Raw genomic sequence first — 22,577 nt, 5'->3', positions numbered from 1 at the left:
GTCTTAGAATCAGTGGCTCTTATGATGGCCAAATTGTCACATTTCTTTTTCCTGAATTATGTTCTCACCATCTCATTAATATAGGAACTTTTTAATGTTCTTAGTTTTGATTGTGAGTTTTTGTTTTTTTTTAAAAAAAGAATCAGTCTTGCTCTGTTGCCCAGGCTAGAGTACAGTGTGTCATCATAGCTCATTGCAACCTTGAATTCCTAGGTTCAAGCAGTCCTCCTGCCTTAGCCTCCTGCATAGCTGGGACTGTGTGTGTGCCAGCGTGTGCAACCATGTCTGGCTAATTTTAAAAAGATTTTTGAATAGACAGTGTGTCACTGTGTGTGTTGCCCAGGCTGGTCTCAAAGTCCTGGGCTCAAGCGATCCTTCTGCCTCAGCCTCCCGAGTAGCTGGGACTACAGGCATGTGCCACCATGCCCGGCTAATTTACATACATATATATATATTTTTAGTTGTTCAGATCATTTCTTTCTATTTTTTAGTAGAGACGGGGTCTTGCTCTTGCTCAGGCTGGTCTCGAACTCCTGAGCTCAAACAATCCGCCTGCCTCGGCCTCCCAGAGTGCTAGGATTACAGGCCGTATTCACTTTTTGTTTTAATTTCAGAATTTTATAGGGGTACATACATTTTGATTACGTAATTTGCTCTTACACAGTTTGAGTCGAAGTTATAACTGTGCCCTTCACCCAGTTAGTGTGCACTGTACCTGTGAGGTGTGAATTTACCTATCCCCTCCTTGGTATTACCATTTTAGAGAAGAGAGCCTGAAAGTTAACTTCTCAAACAACTTAGAAAGCACCTAAACACAAATTCAAGTTTGCACTATTAAAACTGTTTACCAAACATAGGTGAATTTATTCCTAATAATTTAAGTAAAAATAGGAGCCTCTTTTAAAAAGATTATTATTAAAATACCCAGTTTTTTTTTTTTGTTTTTTTTTTTTAAGAGACAGGGTCTCACTCTGTCACCCAGGCTAGAGTGCAGTGGCATGATCATAGGGCACTGCAATCTCAAACTCCTGGGCTCAAGCCATCCTCCCGCCTCACACCCCCCCCCAAGCACTTTGATTATAGGCGTGAGCCATTCCTGGCCCACTCAGTTCTATATATGTTAAAAGGCAGGTTTGACAACAGAAAGACTCAGATTTTAGTTCCTGTGCACCATTCCCTATCTGTGTGAATCTGGGAAAATTTCTTAATCTCTTAATCTTTCTGTGCTTTAGTGTTCACTTCTATAAAACTGGAAAAATAAGCCCTAATTTCATGCTGACTCCTGGTGGGTTACATGATAGAATGGATGGCCAAATGCTACCATATTGCCTAGCACCACTTAATCGTTCAAGTCCTAATTTAAAATGGGTTAACTTGTACATTCAAAACTACAGGAAGTGGCAGTGAAAACACGCAACCACTTGTCAACTGGAGGAAAGTAGTTCCCTCTCAAAATATAACCACTTTAAAACACTCAAATTTACAGTACTTTCAACATTAGCTATTTTTGTAGAAGTACCCACCTTTCCGCTTCTTTATTTTATTTTCTTTACAAGGACTATTTCTTGGTGAACTGTTGTTACTGGGAGCTGTCAAATCGATTCCCAGCAAACTATAAAGTTTTTTCCTGTCTGGAGCAGGGAAGTGTTTTTCAATGAGTGACTGTAACACTCCTCTGCAGTAAAGAAACACGGATAATTACTGCTTCATTTGGCAAAATAATTCACTGTATGTAAAATATTACTGAATATATCTCTTAAAAAAGAAAAATACTTTATTCAGTTTTACGAAATACTGAACCCAGCTCAAATGAATTTTAGTTTTCTGGGCCAAGGCTGTCCAACTGAGTAACAATACAAGCTAAGCCACACATAAAAATTTTTGATTTTCTAGTAGCTACATTATAAAGTAAAACTGGTGAAACTAACTTTAATAACATAGTTTACTTAACTCAATATACCACTTTGATATATAATCAGTGAGATGTGTCACATTCTTTTTTCTTACGGAGCCTTTGAAGCCATGTATTTTACATGTATAGCCATCTTAATTTGGACTAGTCAGTTCGACTGCTCAGTAGCCACATGTGATGAGCAGCTGCCATTTTGGACAAGGGAGTTCTAGGTATTTGTGTACAGAAAAATACAGATTAGCAAATATATGTTTTGCTTTTAAAAGAAGCATTTGAATGTATCCCCTAAGGCAAAAACAGTATAGTAGCAAAAGTTATTTTGCTAATTTTACTACCAGCGTGAGAACTGGTAGGTTAAACAAATTGAAAACAATGCCTAAAATATTTTCTAAAGCTCTTTTTGAAGATCTCACATTTATTTCCAATTTTTATAGCAGACCTTATTATATTGGGGCAAACTATAGTTAATAATTCTCTGGATAGCAGTAATTTCAAATACACAAAACCGTAACTAAAACTAAACCAAACTGTCACAAATTTCCAAGATGTACAAGACAAACAAAATCAAGCTCTTCTTGGTCCACATACTGTGTATAATACTGGCAAAATAGTTAACATTTTAGGATTATGAGATTTCTATGCTATTGTTCTCCAACACATACACTGTTACATAAAAGTATAGAATTGCAAAAACTCAGATCAGGAAAACTTAAGGATTACATGGCTGAATCAAAAGTGTTGGCCCCAGGTAATGCCAACATTTGAACTAATCTAAGTAAAACCTCAAAAAAAAAAAAAAAAAAAACCGAAGACATTACTTGGCAGTTGAAACAAAATCGTTCAATTCTCCCCCGCCCTCTTCCAAAGCTTCTAAAGTTCTAGCTTCTCCTGTAGATTGCAGACCAATTACAACACACTGAAGAAAAAAACAAAATATATTAATTATAAATAATGTTTGTGGTTTCTTATCAAGACATATTTTAAATATTTAGTTAAAAAAAGATTCAAAGAAGAATCTCATTATTGTAAAGTACACCATTTGTTTCACTTATTTGTTCTATATATTTGAGATATGTTGTATGCCAAAGACTTAAGCAGGAAATAGGATTACAGTTGTGAGCATGACTGAAGCCCCTGCCCTTGTAGAGTTTACTGTCTTTTGTGCTTTAAGAAGATACGTATTTGCCAAAAATGAAAAAACCTTAAGGCAATACACATATCCATGTCATCAGTGGTGATAACTACGGATGACCAAATTATAGTGATGATTATTTTATTATATTTTTATTGAGCTATCTAAATTCTCTAAACAAGCACTGCTTTTATAATTTAAAAAATGTGTTTTTTAAAGTCTTACTACATTAATATTTTTATAACTATCCTTTAGGAAGACCAGATTTTATAAGTAGAAAACCTCAACACCCACAAAGACTTAAAAACATAACCAAAAAGAATCTCTTAATGAGCTCCAACTTACTTTTCCATTCTTGATTTCTTCTCGAGCTAGCTGCACAACCCTTTTAACTTTCGATGCTATGCATAAGTATTTGAAAAACCTCTGGTGAGCAGACCAGAACTGACCCCACATGGACTTCTTCATTCGTTGCTCAGCATCAATCAGATCTGCAGCTTGCTGAAATCGCTCTCTAGCAATAACCCACTGAAGATACACAATCAACATTTCAGATATTTCATCTTTGAGCGCAATTATTTAGAAATGACTGGTTCAATTGCAATAATGTTCATCGCAAGGCCATTTAAAATAATCTAATAAATCATATTCTGTGACTTCGGAATCTCTAGATAGTTGTTTTTCCTAGGATGCTCAGATAGAGTGGTCTCAAATTAGGACTGCATCCTAATGTAGTCATTCTAGAAAGCAGTTACATTGTGATTTTAAGAACTATGCAACTGATATAAATGGCTATTTTTTATGATTTTTAAAAAGTGAAAATTTAGAAAATAAGGATATTGGTTCAATACCCTGCCATCTGGTAATTTATCTATTTGTTGTTTTTTTGTTAAATGGCAGAAACACATTCCTGTGGGCTGGCATATATTACAATGGACAAAACAAACAGAAACATTATCAGATATCTTAAATAAATACTAGGAATTAAGAAAAACTTCTTACCAGTTTGACTGCTTTGTTATACATTTTAACATAACTCTGAGAAAGAAGAACTTCCTCAATTTTAAAGGTCACTCCAGTAAAGCTCAGCTGTCGTGCAATGTACATTCCTCTAAGCTTCATATCCATAGCAACTATTTCCATGGCACCAACACCTCTGAACAAAATTGAAACACACACAGTAACTATCAGTAAAGTAGAATTTTAACATGCAGTAAAGACGTTTTAGCAGTAACACATTTCTTAGATTGCTGAGACCAGTATATACCATAAATTCCATTACCTCCGTTCTACTGCTTGAATAAAATCGCTGAATTCTCTAAATGGAGTCCCCTCACCCCATATTCCAAGACGGTTCATATAGGCCATGTTGCGTGGTTCAGAAGCACCTGAAAAACCCCCAAATGAAACATATTATAGCTGAAAAAAATCCTACATATATCTTTTAAAATAAATAACTACTCACCAGTGGCACTAGCATAAACAACTCTGGCTTTTGGCAATTTGTTCTGAAGTTCTAGAACTGCTAAACCTGTCTTGGTTGGCTTTGAGGAACCAACAGGACATAAGTTTTTTGCTTTATGACATTCATCAAACACTATCTGTAAGGAATGAATTAAGGAACACATCACATTAATAGTAAGTGTCTCCAATCTTTCAGGGTATAGTTAACTTTTATTTCCCTGAGGTTTTCAGAGTGTCTTTTCCTTTAAAATTACAACTATAAAGGAAGCTCCCTCTCTCTTTAGCATCAAAGGCACCCACTGAATTTGGTATTTGTCTTAACCAGATACTTAGCTCTTAATTAGAATGGAGGAAAAAGCCCACTACAGCAAGAACAGTTATTATTTTGGTACATGCTGTTAAGTAGAAAGCATGACTGGAAACCAAGTTAATCAGCATTTCAAAACTTGGTATTCTTCATGCAGGATAGCATAAGATACACTGTGAGCAAGTAAGCTGGGGAATCACTAAGTTAACTGTGTTCTTTCCCTAGTCTTCACAGGTACTTTATTACGTAAACATGCAATGCGAAGTCCCAAGAGGGAAATATAGTATTCGGCATTCTCCATACCTATTAACATTTTTCTAACCCAGGAGCTTAAATATTGGTCTCCTATCTGACAGATATACAATAGAATCAACTTCCTAACCCCCTTGGACTCTATGTAATCAATAAAACTCTCACTCCAACATTTATTTAACCTCAAGATGCCTGTTTTCCAAAGGTCTGTCTTTATATAATTTTTCTGTCACTAAAATATGAAAACATTTGCTATAAAGGATACCACTCCATCAAAGTCATCACCGCACCAATGTAGAAGCTGTTTCAACCTTGTTTTATATTTACCGCCAGACTGGCTCTCACCAATAAGGGAAGAATAGGTAGCAAAAATAACGCCCTTTTTCACACTCCCGTTATGTTTAGAAGAAATTTTTCCATATTTAAACTAAGAAAAGAAAAGAGAAGAATTAATATGCCTTTCTCAGAAACATTTATCCCACCCAAACTTCTACAAGCAGGAATTCTTAACCTGGTAGGCCCATGACAGGTTTCAGAAAAGTCAAAGTACCTCCTAAGATGATACACATAATTTTTTTTTTTTTTTTTTCCAGACAGACTCTCACTCTGTTGCCTGGGCTAGAGTGAGTGCCATGGCGTCAGCCCAGCTCACAGAAACCTCAGACTCCTGGGCTCAAGCAATCCTACTGCCTCAGCCTCCCAAGTAGCTGGGACTGCAGGCATGTGCCACCATGCCCGGCTAATTTTTTTCTATATATTTTTAGCTGTCCAATTAATTTCTTTCTATTTTTGGTAGAGACGGGGTCTCACTCTTGCTTAGGCTGGTCTCGAACTCCTGAGCTCAAACAATCCGCCCGCCTCGACCTCCCAGAGTGCTAGGATTACAGGCGTGAGCCACTGCGCCCGGCCGATACACATAATTTTTTATATATATGTACATGTACACACACACACAACTTTGTGGTACAAGGATCCAGTTTTCTAAGTCTCAAATCTAACACCAAAAAAAAAAGAATTAAAAGCCACACAAATTACCCTGTAAGAAAAAAGTCAAAATATTTACTCTTCAAATGTTTATTATGTAACTTACTGTATGTATAGCATTGTGATTAAGTTCTGAGGGATACATAAGAATTATGAGTTATAGTTAATGTGCCCTTCTTCGATTACACTGCTCAGAAATCAAAAACGTTTCTAGATGCCAGTTACATGTTTTTAGTTCTGAACGGTCTGTAGTCATTCAGGACATAGTACTTTAACTACCAACCCATCCAGTAAAACCCACCCAAACAAGCCACTGGTGAACAGAGCAACAATGAATCAACTTAGGACTCATGGGGAAAGCAGACATGTAGTTAGTTACTCAAATGGCTAGTAGAGAGGCACCTGCAGGAACCGTATCTGTCTATTCTACCCTTATAACACCAACAATTAGTGCATGCACAGTGGTCAATAAAGACTTGCTAAGTGAACATTAAGATTCTAAAAGATGCTGGCACACATTTTCTTCCACTTCACAGAACTACTTCCACATAAGTACAGGTACAGGTATTCAAGTTCACTAGCTATACAAATTTTCAAACCAGTCTTCCCAAGCCACAATTCTGTATATGCTCTCTAGGATTTGGTGACCCGCAGTGCTAGGCACACTACTTGTCTACATTGTGCCCTCACACACACATAGAATGGTATCTTTATCTTTATTTATTTATTTTTTACAGACAAGGTCTCGAACTCCTGGCCTCAAGTGATCCCTCTCACCTCAGCCTCCCTTGTAGCTGGGACTATTGGCGCAAACTACCGTACCCAGCTCAAATTACTTCAGAAACAAAGACAAAAATGATAGTGAAGATTTAGAGAGCAAACTGGTATGCATTTTACACTTATAGCACATTTCAATTTAGACTAGTCATTTCAACTGTTCAATGGCAAGTGGCTACAGCCTGGCATAGTATTTAACACACAGTAATCCACAAGCCAACAATAGCGGCTAGCACTCACTATCCTTTCTGTAGAATAACCCATTTAATCCTCATTAAAACTGTACAAAAGAGAAATTATTATTCCCATCTCACAGATGAGTCAATATTTACCAAATGATCAACTGAATAGAAAATTTTCATACCTTATTTAATGAATGAACCAAAATGTTTTTTGCTCCAATATCCCTCAAATCTCTTTCAGCATCATACTTTAAGTCATTTGAAACACTAAACCTGCCCCCGAAAGAAGAGAAAATCAAATTAAATGCAAATTACATCATTCTAGCAAAATTCAGGAATAAATAAAGCCAAGTCTTGACATTTCAAAAAAAAATACACCTACTCATGAAAACCCATCCCCACATGCGAAATTATTCACCCACAAAAACTTCCACAGCCAGTCTTTAACACTTACCACAATGCTCTCTTTCTACTTAACAAATAATTTTCATAGATGATTCCTGCTATCGTCCTTCCTTTTCCTACACCAGCACCATCACCTATTAAGAAGCCAGCGCGATCTCCATTAGGGAGGAAAGTTTCATGTTGCTGAAAAAGAAACAGCCGGTATTTAATCCTTCAGGTTACTTTGGTGATCAATCTCTCATACACTGTTTTAGAAATATGTTGATGTTAACTATTGTTATATAAATGGCATGCAGTTCAGCTTTTTTAATGTGGATATTTACTATATATTCTTTCCTGCTACTCTACCATGTACCATGTAACTAAAGTTAAAAAATTGGTGAGGATTCCTCCATATCCCTTTTAACACCTGCATAATCAAATACAAACTTTTATATCACACATAAATACAGGGATAGTTGGCTATTTTGATCATTGCTTACTTTAAGGATACTTTCAAGACAACCAGTGTATAACTCTTAATTCATACCCTTTTAAAAGCCCATGCAACACCCCAACATAAAGTAATAACACAATTTATTCAATCATCCCTCAACAGTGAAAAGTGCTCAAATCTTTTTCAACTAAGGGGGCAAAAGCTACAGCAAATAACTATAACATATCTTTTTATCTAACAGATCTATGGAATAGAGTCCTAGGAATGGAATTGCTAAGTCAAAGGATATGTGTATTTTTCAATTTTAATAGATATTCCCAATAAATTCCAAGAAGGTTATGACACTTACCATTTTCACTGGCAATGCACTGTCCACATTCCTGCTCGACCTTTTTATTTTTCTAACACATAAAACTTTTATAAAAATCAGTTACAAGTTTTTCATCAAGAAAAACTTACCTTTGGATTAAAACAACTATATTATATAAACTAAGATAAAAAGATAAATATTACATGTAACTATAAAACACTATCGCTTACCTGGGCTGCATATGTAATTGCCTCAAGCTGCAATGCTGATAACCAGCCATTATCAATGGTTTCTTCAGAAATGGATGTTTTGTACCAAACATCAGGAGGAGTAACACTGGATAAAGAGCTAGTTTCCACTACAGCATCTGGGTGACGTAAGCCAATTTTTACTAAATAAAAATATAAAAATATTCCATTAACAACAGTTCCAGTTTTAAGATACTGCAATTTTTTCCTGTGACGGAGAAAACATAATATGTAACGATTCACTGGAGCCTCTAATAAAAAGTCACTGCTGGTACAGTCCTGTTTAAATTTGACTAAAATCATTTTATCATCTACATATGGTTGAAATGGACTTGCTGACAAAAAGATCTACAAAAACACCAATGTACTTCATAACACAAGACTCTCCAGTAGTAACAGAACATAATCCTGTATATTAAAAATTGTTTAGTTACTTGAATCATTCACCTTCATTCAGTAAAACAAATGTGCAATATAATTTTACTCTGAAAGGTAGCTGAAAGGAAACTTTGGCTATAAAAATAAACGGCAACTGGCCGGGCGCGGTGGCTCACGTCTGTAATCCTAGCTCTCTGGGAGGCCGAGGCGGGCGGATTGTTTCAGCTCAGGAGTTCGAAACCAGCCTGAGCAAGAGCGAGACCCGGTCTCTACTAAAAATAGAAAGAAATTAATCAGACAACTAAAAATTTATAGAAAAAATTAGCCGGGCATGGTGGCGCATGCCTGTAGTCCCAGCTACTCGGGAGGCTGAGGCAGAAGGATCACTTGAGCCCAGGAGTTTGAGGTTGCTGTGAGCTAGGCTGACGTGACGGCACTCTAGCCCGGGCAACACAGTGAGACTCTGTCTCAAAAAAAAATAAATAAACGGCAACTAACTCCCCAAAATGTACAATGTGAACAGGTTAAAATAATGGCAGGTAAACTTTTTCTACAAAGGGTCAGATAATAAATGTTTCTGGCTTCGCAGGCCATCTCTTGGATAACTACTACTTAACATTGCTGTTGTAGTGTCAAGGCAACAATAGACAATAAATAAACCAATGGGGATGCCTTTGTTCTAATAAAACTTTATTGTCCAAATCAGGCAGTGGTCCAGATAGTTTGCTGACCTATGGCCTGAAGGGCCATGGATAAATTGTTTTAATCCTTTTGCAAAATCTATTATTTGGTGGGGGTGGGGGAGACAAAAGTTCAGATACTAACACCTGAAATTCATTTTAAATGACTAGAAAAGTATAGGATCTTGGAGTCCACCTACAGTTGGTGAAAAGATAATCGTAGTTCAATTTAAACAGGATTACTGGCAGCTTTTTATAGAAACCAAGAGTACATGAAAGACAAATTCTAGACATAGATTTATTTTCTGTTATTATCTCATATAATGAAAAAGTGAAAATGTTATACAAAAGCTAAAAACTTAATTTTCAACTTTATATAGTGGCTACTAAAAAATGAATCGTGGTCGTTATACAAAAAACAGAAATGGTGTTAATGACAACCACTGATTTCAAATAGCACAAATTATTTTAAGATTCCAACATTTTCATGATTTTAGACAAGCTGCATAAAATATACAAAGCTAAGATACATATTTATATCTCTACAATTAGCTGATTTTTATAATCACTACTCACATAAGCAAAATTAACTCGAAACAAAATAAAACCCAAGCTTTTTTTTAGTTTTGCTTTTAAGAGACATCAACCTAAAACAAGTTTCTAAATTTGTATAGGGAAAAAAATGCAAAACACCACAGTAAAACTTTCATGTAAATATTTTAAAAACAGATCACATTTTAAAACATATTACAAAGCCCATACTTGTCAAGTACTGAGGTACCAACAGTGACAGGTCCTAACAGCTAACAGTGTGGGGAGGGGGGAGAGTTATTTAAGCTCAAGAGGAACCCTGAAGTCTTTCATTATTTTGACAAATCCCAAAAACATACATTTTATTGGCATATACTCTGCATAGGTTTCTGCATGACCCATTTCTTCTTCATCTTCTTCCTCTGGCTCATCTTCCTCTTTTACAACAGGGACCTTCTGTAATACAGAAAGAGCATGGTCAATCCCAAATCCAGAGACTAGAGGACAAACCAACACACAGAACTCTTGTGCAGGAACACCGACAATCTTCAATCTTGCAAACATGATGTACCACTTCCATATTCCCTAAAACGTGGGTCACACCTTGTGGCTTCCCTGCTTCTCCAATGATGAGCACAGGCAATGACGACCTACTCTGTCCTTGATACCAAAATAGGTCACTACAGCGCTCCACTGTCTTCCAGCCACCATCATCTCAAACTACCTTCCCCTTCAATACTGTCCATCACCCTCCCTAATGCCCAGGACCCTCCCTACCCTCAATCCTGCCCTTCATTCCAGTTCCAAAAGCAGCAAGAGCAAGGTGGGGGGCGGGGACTTGTTCTTTCTCATCCTGGAAACAAAATGAACCCTAACAAAAGGTGGATGAGCCCCAGTGCACACCCTCTATCATCACTGGCAGGACCTAAGTCTCACACCCCACCTTTTCAGTTCATTGTCATCTGTCTACTTCCCCTCATATCCCAAAACCAAAATCCCAGAAGACTAGAGCTTACTGGACCTTGTGAAGTACAGAGAATTTCCTTCAGACTTTTGTGTCTTCACAGACACAGAACACTCACATATAAGATGGCCACATAATTTACTCTTCAAACCTTGGCATATATGAGAGTAAAATGGGGAGCTATCGATAATTACACCAAGAAGGCCAAACATGGTGGCTCACAATTGTAATCCCAGCACTTTAGAAAGCCAAAGCAAGAGGATCGCTTGAAGTCAAGAGTTCAAGACCAGCCTGGGCAACATAGCAAGCATCATCTCTACGACAATAAAAATTTAAAAATTAGCTGGGCATGGTAATGTGTGCCTGTAGCCCCCACTACTCAGGAGGCTGATGTAGGAGGATCTCCTGAGCCCAAGAGTTCAAGGTTACAGCGAGCTACTATCGTGCCACTACACTCCAGCCTGGGTGACAGAGTCAGAGACCCTGTCTCTAATTTTAAAAAAAGTTATGTCATCTGTACCCCCATAATATGCTGAAATTAAAAAAAAAAGAAGTTACACCAAAAAAACAAGAGTAAACCCAGACTGCCCCAGCAATCCAAGTGAATGGTCACCATAATTATGTTTCCCTCATCTTTCTCTATAGGATCTTAAAGGAATGGAAGTAGGGAGGAACAGGGGAATAGGAAGACCCTGAACAAGCCTCTTTTCATGACCAGTGAAACCATTAGGAAGCTGTTTATTAACATGTACTTGTTCAGTGAAGAGGATAAAGAAATGACTATGAAACTCAGTATACTAAGGAAGGAAAGAGGAGGAGAAGAAAAGCCCAGTCACCCAGTCAGAACCTACAGGTTAAGGTAGGTTAAGGCAAGGTTAGGATGGCATTAAAAGGTAAGGATACACTCTCTTCTCTGCCTCACAGTCCACAGCAGAACATGCTGGCACACAGATGCTCAATGTGGAAAGGAAGAGAGGTGGGGCACAACCATCCAATCAACACTAACTCGTGGACTCTTCAGATAAAATCTACAAGACTTGAAATGTTCTCATAAATTATACCAAAATACAACTCAATTTCAGATACTAGAGACTAAATTGGACTGGCCTAAGAAACAGATGTGAATCCCAATTCTGCTGCTATTTAATTGTGTAGCCTTAGGGCAAGCCATCTAAATTCTGTGTCCTCTCCACTCCCATTTTCTTACCTTTTCCTCATCTATAAAACAGGAATGCGTTCTATGCTAAAATAACCAATCTACTTTCTTTCTCCACTCTTTCTTCTCCTACCTAGATTTTTTTTAAAAAAACCATCAGGGGTATAATTGGAGGGTAAATTGGTAATACTGAAAGATCACTGAAAAATCTAAGGACCAAAGAGGTACACTTCTAAGCCAGGTGGATGTGAAATGGCAACTGACATCAAGGAGATATTTGGGGGTGAGGGAGATCATGATCCCTGGGATGCCAGCCCAACACACAGAGTGGACGTTCACTACTCAAAGTCAGGCAAGTTTTACCGGGTGGGGAATGTGGGCCCAGTGTTGTCACGTACTCCTATTTTGCAAGAGAACTTGGAAATCGGGATTCATTGATTGATTTTTTGAGGCAGGGTCTCCATCACCTGGGCAGCAGTATCACAGCGCAACCTCCAACTCCTGGGCTCAAGCGATCCTCCTGCCTCAGCCTCCCAAGTAGCTGGGACTATAGGTGTAACTCACCAAACCTGGCTTATTTTTTAATATCTTTTGTAGGAAAGGGGGTCAGCTCAAGCCGGTCTTAAACTCCTGGCCTCAAGGGATCCTCCTGCCTTGGCCTCTCAAAGTGCTAGGATTACAGGTGTGAGCCACCACACCTGGCCAGAATTAGGACTTTTATGCATCAGCAACGAATTCAAAATTCTTCAAAATACTCTGAAAGCCAAACAAACCTGTCAACTAGTTTTGATCCACAGACTACCAGTTTATAATCTCTGTTAGATGTTTCCCAACTGCCAGCCCAACAAAGAACCTTTGGTATATTATGGGCTGGAATGGGAACATAAGAGGTACATAAAAAGTTTCTGGAAGAAAATGCATTCTTAGTTTCCAAAAATCAACCTCCAAGTGCTGCTGGTGGTACACGATACTAAGTTAACTGGGTACCGCCAGCACTGGTTCTCCTGGTCCCTGTGCAAAACCTCAGATGCAGGCTGCTGTACTGTCTCTAATTCCATATCCCATCACAGTCCTAACCTTCCTTTGGTATTGTCATGATGTGCAGTCATCTCTCATTTCTCTTTTCCCTTCACACTTTTCCAATAATCTCTGCCTAGTTTAGCTCCTTCTTCCTTCCCTTTTAGATTAACCAACTTCCCAACCTGCCTCTCTTCCCTACATGCACCATCCCGTATCACCAGCAGGTCCCCCCACTTGCAGTGACTCCCCACTGGCACCATGTCCAAAGTCCTTTAAACTCAACTCAGGACGTTCCACAGAGCCCAAGTCTACCATTCTCATTTCTTCCTGCGAGACAAGCATCCTGGCTTATTGTCACCTAAGCACATAGTTACCACCATGTCTACTAATGCTTTAACTCCCCTCCTAAAATGCCCTCTCAAAGTCTCTGCAGATGCAAAACCAAGCATCACAATTTGAGCACCACATTGTACCTTTAGGTGCCGTTTATATTACTACTTAATCCAGGCAGTTGTCAGATTCTATTGAAGGTAGAATCACACAATATAATTCTTATAGAAACCCACCACACACAGTTACATACAGAGGCCACTAAATAAATGTACAGAATCAACTGATCTGAAATATATGGTATTTCCCAAATGTTAAAAAAATTATAAAATTACTCAAAACTATACCATTATATGATCTGACAGCTCATAATTAGCTACATATTCATATTGAATGCTAAAATGAACATAGTTATCAAATATTTTTGGTTATTTCTTTTTTCTGAGCAGGTGAGATTCATAATAAACAGAAGTCAGCACTGTGTATAATACCACATCCTATCAAATCTACAAGTTTTAACCACCATGTTTAGTATGTGTTAGTTTATTACAGTAAAGTTTAAACTTACCCATTAGGTTATATAACTGAGTAGCCCCCTTCCATCCAAAAAAAAGTGTTGTGAGGACTGTTCTAGAGCACTTTTAGTCAAGTGTACTCTCATACTACACAAAAATAGATACAACTATTAGAAACTCACCATGGTTGGGGAAAAACTCCTCATTTTCATATCATTTATCCATATTCTTGCTACTTCTTTATTAGAAGACTCTTTCTTTACTGTACCATTGCTTACATCAGCTGAAGGGGAAAAAAATCAAAATTTATATTTTAGAAGAAAATTGCAATTTCTTTTCCTATAGTTCAAAAATTCATTAAAGTTTACCCAATTCACAAACCAAAGAACATCAATCTGCCTATCACTAACTGAATTAACCATAGGCATTAAAACATGGAAATAAGAATTAACTTCAGGGAGGTAGGGTGCAGAAATAAAAAAAAAAATTAACTTTAGAAAATAAGTAACTCAAAAGAAAATGTGTGCATGGGAAATCTGAAAATGATTTATCAGAAAAACACCTGAATCAGACTATTTGATAGTTTAATATAAATACCAAGAGGCAGACCAGGCACAGTGGCTCACGCCTGTAATCCTAGCACTCTGGGAAGCCAAGAAGGGAGGATCGCTTGAGCTCAGGAGTCTGAGACCAGCCTGAGCAAGAGCGAGATTCCATCTCTACAAAAAATGGAAAAGAAAAATTAGCCAGGGGCATGGTAGCACGTGCCTGTACTTTCAGCTACTGAGGCAGGAGGATCGCTTGAGCCCAGGGGTTTGAGGTTGCAGTGAACCATGATAATGACACTGCACTCTACCCAGGGCAACAGAGCAAGACTGTCTAAAAAAAAAAAAAAAAAAAAACCACAAATACCAAGAGCCAATATTACTTCTAGATACTTCACTTGGCTCATTAAAAAAAAAAAAAAAAACCACCTGGTGTTATCATCAAACTAGAATCAATCTCACCAATCTCACCCGATTTGTTGGTATTTATAAACTTTCAAGGCAAAATAATTATTTCCAGAAAAAAAAAAAAAAATCTGGGAACTCCTCATTTTCCTCCTGCCCCCAGAATAAAGATCCAAACAATGACCCTTTCTTCTTCTACACCAGTGGTTTTCAAACTCTTTTTAAATATAGCAATAGAATCCTGGAATCCAAATATCAGCAGCAACTGCTTAAATGAATTGGGCTTAGGGACAGGATTGTCATGTCCAGAACCCCTGTAACCAGACTTTAACCTCCACTATCCCAGAAGTACTCCCAGTCCCTGGAATTCTTCGGATTACAGTGTGAAAACCACTGTCCTTAAAAACAAGAGGTAACAGTGGGAGGACTGATTAGCATCTTACCTATTTTACCAAAAGATGCGTATTTTGGAGCTATCACTTAGGACTCCAAAATGAGTGGGACTAATTAAAGTATTAACAAAATAAGGAAGCTAAAAAAGAGATGACAAATGTTATTTGTGGGCATGATTTGTTTACTAACTGTGGAAGAGCCAGTGATCAATCAGTTCACAGAGCTACAAGACAAACTTAAGTGAGAGATCAGAATCCAAAGAGAAAGCCAAAGGGCCAAGGGCTCCCAATGGGACAACACCCACACAGATGAGAGACAGAAGAGCACGCAAAACCTTGCTCTCCACAGTTTCATAATCAATGTTCTCCCCCTTCAGCAAAAGGGTGACCCTCTCCTTCAACACAAACCTTTGCTTATCTTCAGCATTCACTTACTATGTTTCTTTTTCAGTTCTGGTCTAGTCTGCCAGAGTTTCTCAGGTGTCCGTACAAGGGCAGCCTTGATTTACAGCCTTTTATCTTTTAAAAATTACTACCTTGAATGTGGGAGAGTTTACTGTACTAGATCTTATGCAACCAAATCTATCCCACTTTCTGTTTTGCTCTCTAAACTCTTTCCTCACAATGGCACACATCCACTCCTTTAAGTTATAATGGCATATGCTTCTTTGAGGAGTGGAACACTCAGGAAGACACCCATATAAAAGGGACAGGCTTCCTTATTAAATACAAAGACCCTAACAAAAAGCATCTTCCACTATCTGCTGACTAGCCCCAAGTCCTGGAAGAGCCATTCCAGATGCTGCCCTGCACTTTAGCCAGGTCAGGGACACAGTCCTGCACTCCATGGCAGAAAAAGGATATCAGTCCTAAGACAGCTAAAATGATTTCCCAACTGGCATTTAGCTGCCAGATTGCAGTTTTAGCTCAGGACAATGACCTTGAGTAAAAAATTACAGCCACAAGGTCACAATGATATGGACCCAAACACAAAGATTAGAGTATCTGAAAATTTTAATTTCATGTTACTGGAAACAAAGTTCTACATCATCCTACAAACACTTCCTGCCCATCCTTTCAGAATGCCCCTAGCCCTCTACTTATAAAAACACAAGCACATTACAACTTCCAAGCAGTCAATTCTGTCACAAACTTACATATCATTTTATGTGAAGTATTAAAAATTATTTCCCACAAATGGAAAAATAAAGAAGCTCTCTGGAAAGAGAAACTGTCTATTCAATATCCATCACCTCATTCCAAGAGCCTGATAGGATGCTATGTATGTACTAGTATAAATCATCAGGAACATGCTTTATAGCTCATCCCCTTCATTCTAGCCTCTTGATCCCAAAACACAACAATCCCAAAGAAACCGACCCCAAAACAAAAACATATCCATTCCTGTGCTGAAACTATAAAATACTGGTCAGCTCAGAGTATTTCAAGTCAGGGTTAGTATCTCCAACAGTGCCCACCATGGTATATAATAGGGACTCAAATACTCTGTAACTCAACAGAGAAGGGAAGAAAAGAATCTTCCTCTTAGAATTTCACATTTTTCAGTTTCTAAAACTAAAACTACACTACTCAAGTTTCAAACAGCCAAAGTTAAAATAAAAAAGGACAGATTAATTCTATTGTACCCTTAAAAATTCCCTTACTACTACACTGAATAGGAAGCTTCCTCTGACCACTCCATTTAAAACAGTAACCTCTTACTGCCCCACACCCCACCTTTCATTTCTCTCCAAAGCACTCATCCCTATCTGACATAAAATCTATTTTTTTTTTTTGAGCCCTGAATAGAGTGCTGTGGCAACAGCTTAGCTCACAGCAACCTCAAACTCCTGGGCTCAAGGGATCCTCTTGCCTCAGCCTCTCGAGTAGCTGGGACTACAGGTGCATGCCACCATGCCCAGCTAATTTTTCTATATTTTGTAGGGATAGGGTCTTGCTCTTGCTCAGGCTGGTTTCGAACTCCTGAGCTCAAACGATCCGCCTGCCTCAGCCTCCCAGAATGTTAGGATTACAGGCGTGCGCCACCGCGCCCGGCCATAAGCACTGATTTTTTAAAGGATTAAGAAAAACATTAACTGGCTTTTCAGAGTATGTAAAACTGAGATGATCTCATGGTGTTAATGAAGCTACCTGATACTCTGACAAACTTCATTTCAAAGCTATACACTCTATTCAAGCACCTAAATAAATTTCTGCTTCCCTTCAACTGTACAAATGTTGTAAGTGTACAAGATAATGCAGGTAATATCTCTTTCATGCCTAGTTCTTTTAAAACTCAAGAAAATCCTTTAAAAAACCACTTTGACATAGCTTACCAAAGGTAGAATAAGTTGATACTACTGAAAACAGACTTACTAGCTGCTGTGGCAACTGGCTGAGCAATATTGGCAGGTGGCTTCAGTTTCATGAGTTCATTAAGACTATTATTTTTGAGTAGATCCTTCAGCTGAACCTGGTCTTTTGAAGGCGCAGAGGTCACAGCATTTCGTACTGCTGGTGCTGAGACTGAAGGGCGTGTGTTTGCAGTAGTCTGGATAAACTTAGTTAAAGTGATAGTTTGCCTGTTGGTTGTTACAGGTGGTGTTTTAGTCATTACAATTGTAGATCCCAAGGTTGGAAGCTGGTTTATTTGATTCAGCACAAATGTTGTAGTAGACGGAGGCTGCTGCTAGAAAACAAAAGACATTACACCACTGAAAAATGCTTTATTCTCTAAGGCCTACATCCATAAACACAGTGGGCCATTGAGAAATCTAAAATTGACTTTTACTCTTGCCTATTGGCACTTCATTTCTAATTTAATTTGATTAGCTATAAACTACCAAGTTAAAAGGCACCACTTTGAGGAAAAGAAGGTACAGTAGTAGTGCAGCATTTTATATAACCATTGGAGACAGAAAGCATAAAATGGAACTGTCCCGAGCAAACTGTGATGTATAGTATACAACTGTGACGTACAGTGACCCTATAGAATTAAGGATTGGTAACTGAAAGAATTTCTAATGCCACAACTGCCCAACCAGGTAGATAACCTTAAGCCCCTGGAAGCCTGGGTTCTCTGAGACACATTTCCTAACATTCTGTGATTCTTGTTCAATGCTTCGTTTGCTGTCACACAGACCACACTAAAGTTTAGAATATAAAAAGACAAAAACAACCAGAGTTTTAAATTCTTATGTCGCACGAATGAACCCAGTCAGGTATAATACAATTACTGGTGATAGTGTGGGTGCTATCTTTGAACCTACTACAAAGTTACAGAACATTTTATTTTTCATAGGGGATGAGGTGGGGAAAACCAGAGAAAAATGAAAAAAAAAAAAAATGATGTCAATCTGAAGATAACAATATGTCTGTGACTGCAAGTAACACTGAGACGCTTTTATAAATTTAAATCTATTTCTACTTTCTTTCCTTCTCAAACTATTTATTTCTCCATGACTCCTTTAATAAGAGTCTTCTAGATTACTATTTATCACTTTTAAACAAAATTCTCAATAATTTATCACAAATTATCAAATTTTAGCCAGTTTGTCCAATAATTTTATCCCATTAGGCTTCAGTTAATAATTGCTCTATATTTAAGGTAAGCTCAGAGGAACTTCATATTCAAAGTACAATTATCATACCATAAAAATTATAAATATCAATGGACAAAAGCTGAAATAAATAAGCAAAAAAGGAAAGAGCAGTAGAATAATGTGCATTTCATCTTTACTTTGTGAATTTTGTATCATTTGCAATGAATAAACTAAAAAAAGTTCTGTTTGTTCTAATATCTTTTGATATTTTGATTTTGATTTGATATTGAATTATCTTTTGGTAAGTACCAAAGGAGTGAAAGAAATGTTTTATAAAGTAGGAGGTAAGGATAGGATATTGAGAAAGTGGTAAAAAGCAGAACTCAGGAGATAAATCTATTTCACATTAATAGATTATTTTCTTACTACAATCCTAAACTATTTTGGAAGTAACGCCAAATCTAAAAATTCTTACCCTCACATTTAGTAGTGCTGGAGTAGGTACCGTCTCTGGTTCTTGTTTAACAGGAACTGTTGCTTCGGTCTCCAAACCTAGTTCTAATGCACTAAGTGGCACTGACTTGAGAGAAAACAACATCAACGAATTCTGTTTTGAGAACAGAGTTGCATTTATTTTATTAAAACAAAAAAAAGGCCAAGCCTTACATTCAAACTGAATGTGAAATCACTAAAACCAGATATAACATAACAATCTTTGCAAACATAAAATCTCCACAAAACTAACGTTTAAATCTTATTTTTGCTTTCAGAGAATGTGTATAGTCAAACTACAGAAGAATGTCCCTAAATAAATAAGACAACTATTAAGGAAAATAAAGACACTCCCACACAAACTCTAAATAATTTATCTCTTATGTTTACTGTACACATATATAACATCAAAGCAGAAATTAATGTCTTAGTTTTCATTGAGAGTATTTTCGACTTCATAAATGAAAACTAGTAACATAAAAATAACATTCACATATGTATTAAAAATTAAGGCTTAAAAATATATATTTCTGTAAGCGGAAATTACAAATTAAGAAACAGAGGCTTTAGAAAACTCTTACCTGCTGAACTGGAGGGGTAGGTGTTGGAGTTGCAAGCCCCGTATCGCCACCATCGATATCAAAGAGGTCATTCGGACTAATTCCACTCTCACTCAAAGCAGCAAGCAGTAAATCTTGCCCTGGTTCCACCATCTTTAGAATGAAATATTAAATATTAACACAAAAAACTTAAAGTGAAAATATTAACTCTCCTATAAATACAGTATAAACAATCCAACATTTTCTACCAGACCCATTCATTCAATATTTATGAAGAAATCTGCTATGAGTCAGGCAAAGAGGATAAGAGAGAAATAATCTCTGATCCAAGGAAGCACACACTTAATGGAAAGGACAGAGACATGCAAAAGTCACAGAAACAATGTATGTCTACAAAAGGCTATGAGAACAGAGAACAAAATACTGAACTTTGCCTCGGTAGAGAGGTTAAAAAGATGACAATGCACTGAGCCTCGAGGAAGAAATCACCCAGTGGACAAAGATCTTCTGGACAGTGCATTCAAACTCATGGAGGCAAATTTGACACTTCTTAAGAACTATGGTTAGAGTAATTCAACGTGGGTATGGAAGCTGAGAACAGAAGTGTGCAGCCTGAGTAGGAGGTTGCAAGAGATGAGGAAGATACTGCCCACAGCCTGTACACCATGCTAGAGAGTTCACTTACTTCTATGTGTAACAGGGGTCTGTCTCAAAAGAGTTTTCAGATGGAGGACTGCTTGACACAGATTTGTGACTTAGGAAGGTTTACTCAAACAGCAGTGTGGAAGCAACCTGAGAGGGGGCAGAATAAGACCAGAAGCAGGAAGACATCTCAGGAAACTGCGATAGCAGACCAGGAGGGATGATGTGTTACGATTGCAGAGAGTGGAGAGAAAGAAGGGGGGGAAGGTGGAATGCAAGATCTTTAGGAAGGAGAATCCACTGGCCTTACTTTGAATAAGAACAAAACGTAAAGGGAGAATATAAAGTATACCAGAGAAAAAGCATGAGTTGATGGATGTTTAGAGTTAAGCCAAGAGAAAATGAAAAATGAAAGTTGAGCCCAGGAGACCTGAAGGATGAGTTACATGGAGCTAGGGGAGGCCTCTAGATAACCTAAGAGCAAGCAAATACATTTTAGCTTCAGGTTTTCCCAACTATAATCTTAAGAGCCAGACCCAAGTATTCTACCACCAAAATGGATTTTTACTCACTGTTTTATAGGGAGAAAAAAAAATTAACAGAGCTTTCTCAATTTTGACTTCTCTAATTTCTCTGAAATAATCAATATATATACACATACTTATGAGAAATCTGACTGTACTTGTTTATCTCAGATAACTAATTTTACCTTATATAAATAATATACTATTAATAGTTTTCCGCTGGTCCATTTGTTCTCAGACTGTGTGATAAAATTAAATGTGTTTCATTATGTCCTACAAAAAGTGTTACCCAAGAGCACCATGACCACGACCATGACTTCCAACATGTAAGAACCGCTTTAGATAAAAGCCATTTAACACAGAAATTCTCTGTCCATGTCACGTATGTTTGTGCATCACTTTGACAGAAGTTCTAATGGAAACATGAATGAGTTTAAGGTGGAAACCACAGATACACAGAATGAAACTGAGGGCTACACTCAGTTTAATACTGTTTAAAAGGATGAGAGGAACAAGAGGTAACTCAAAGGAGATTTCTCCAAAATTTTTCAGAGAAAGGAGAAGAAGCCTAAGGAAGAACAAATTTTGAGCAGGGAGGAAGGGAAGGAAACAAGACTGATGCAGTGTTAGGCTCTTCATAAATATTACCATATTTAAGCCCACAACAACCCTGAGTGAAAGAGGCAATATAATTTTAGAGCTGAAACTGAGGCTCAGAAAGCTTAAATTACCTGCCCAAATTCACCCAGACAGGGAGCGGTAGAAGATAAGATAGAAACTAGATTGGGGTAGGGAATCTGCAGCCTTTGGCATTCTAGATCCTTAAATGAAGCCTTTTGACTGAATCCAAATTTTACAGAGCAAATCCTTTTAATAAAAGGATCTAGAAAGCCGCAGGTTCCTTGCCCCTCAACTACATAGTTTCAACTCCCAAAGTCCATAGGTTCTCTTTCCAATGAGTAAGGGTGATGTTGGTAACCTACAAAGTTTCACTACTTTATTTCAGAATAAATGCCAGACTGAGATTAAAATTGGAAGAAAGATAAAGTCCTAGCAAAATAATGTGCAGGAACTGGACAACACAGGTGACAAATAGGAAAAATGTCCCAATATAGATTTGTGATAAAGTTGACCAATTTTTCTAATATAGACATATTTCACCATATTTCACAAATTATTCTAGTACATAGCAGAAATATAATAAGTACCTAGAGCCCTAATCAATGATTTAAAAACATTTTCAATCCATAAAATACTTCATTAGGACCCATGATCTACGGGGAATACAGGGTCTTGGCCCACCCACTCCAGCTAATCTTGACGCAGATTAATAGAATTCTGGAGACTATCAAAATTGTCATCCTTTAGGCCGGGCGTGGTGGCTCATGCCTGTAATCCTAGTTCTCTAGGAGGCCGAGGCGGGCGGATTGTTTGAGCTCAGGAGTTCGAAACCAGCCTGAGCAAGAGCGAGACCCCGTCTCTACTAAAAATA

At 37.6% G+C, this 22,577-nt stretch overlaps 1 protein-coding gene across 2 annotated transcripts in view; it reads right to left on the bottom strand.

Annotated features, from left to right (window-relative positions):
- The window catches only part of SBNO1 (strawberry notch homolog 1 (Drosophila)), a 67,435-nt gene that overhangs the window by 20,856 nt on the left and 24,002 nt on the right, over positions 1-22,577 (bottom strand). Inside the window, exons 2-16 of one of the 2 annotated variants that reach the window (XM_012663474.1) lie at positions 19,941-20,072; positions 19,343-19,447; positions 17,702-18,014; positions 14,166-14,266; positions 10,358-10,454; positions 8,392-8,552; positions 7,465-7,598; positions 7,193-7,283; positions 5,333-5,494; positions 4,510-4,645; positions 4,327-4,432; positions 4,047-4,200; positions 3,390-3,572; positions 2,731-2,828; positions 1,524-1,675 (exon numbers count right to left, since the gene is read on the bottom strand). In XM_012663474.1, the coding sequence (XP_012518928.1) occupies positions 1,524-1,675; positions 2,731-2,828; positions 3,390-3,572; positions 4,047-4,200; positions 4,327-4,432; positions 4,510-4,645; positions 5,333-5,494; positions 7,193-7,283; positions 7,465-7,598; positions 8,392-8,552; positions 10,358-10,454; positions 14,166-14,266; positions 17,702-18,014; positions 19,343-19,447; positions 19,941-20,072 (2,125 nt within the window). The remainder of the gene's footprint in view (positions 1-1,523; positions 1,676-2,730; positions 2,829-3,389; positions 3,573-4,046; positions 4,201-4,326; positions 4,433-4,509; positions 4,646-5,332; positions 5,495-7,192; positions 7,284-7,464; positions 7,599-8,391; positions 8,553-10,357; positions 10,455-14,165; positions 14,267-17,701; positions 18,015-19,342; positions 19,448-19,940; positions 20,073-22,577) is intronic. The other variant, XM_012663475.1, reaches the window with a different exon arrangement.

This window comes from Propithecus coquereli, unplaced genomic scaffold (assembly GCF_000956105.1).
Source record: "Propithecus coquereli isolate 6110/MARCELLA unplaced genomic scaffold, Pcoq_1.0 Scaffold81, whole genome shotgun sequence".
Taxonomy (NCBI): Eukaryota; Metazoa; Chordata; class Mammalia; order Primates; family Indriidae; genus Propithecus; species Propithecus coquereli.
Note: the sequence above shows the minus strand (reverse complement) of the source record. Positions and strands in the feature narration are given on the sequence as shown.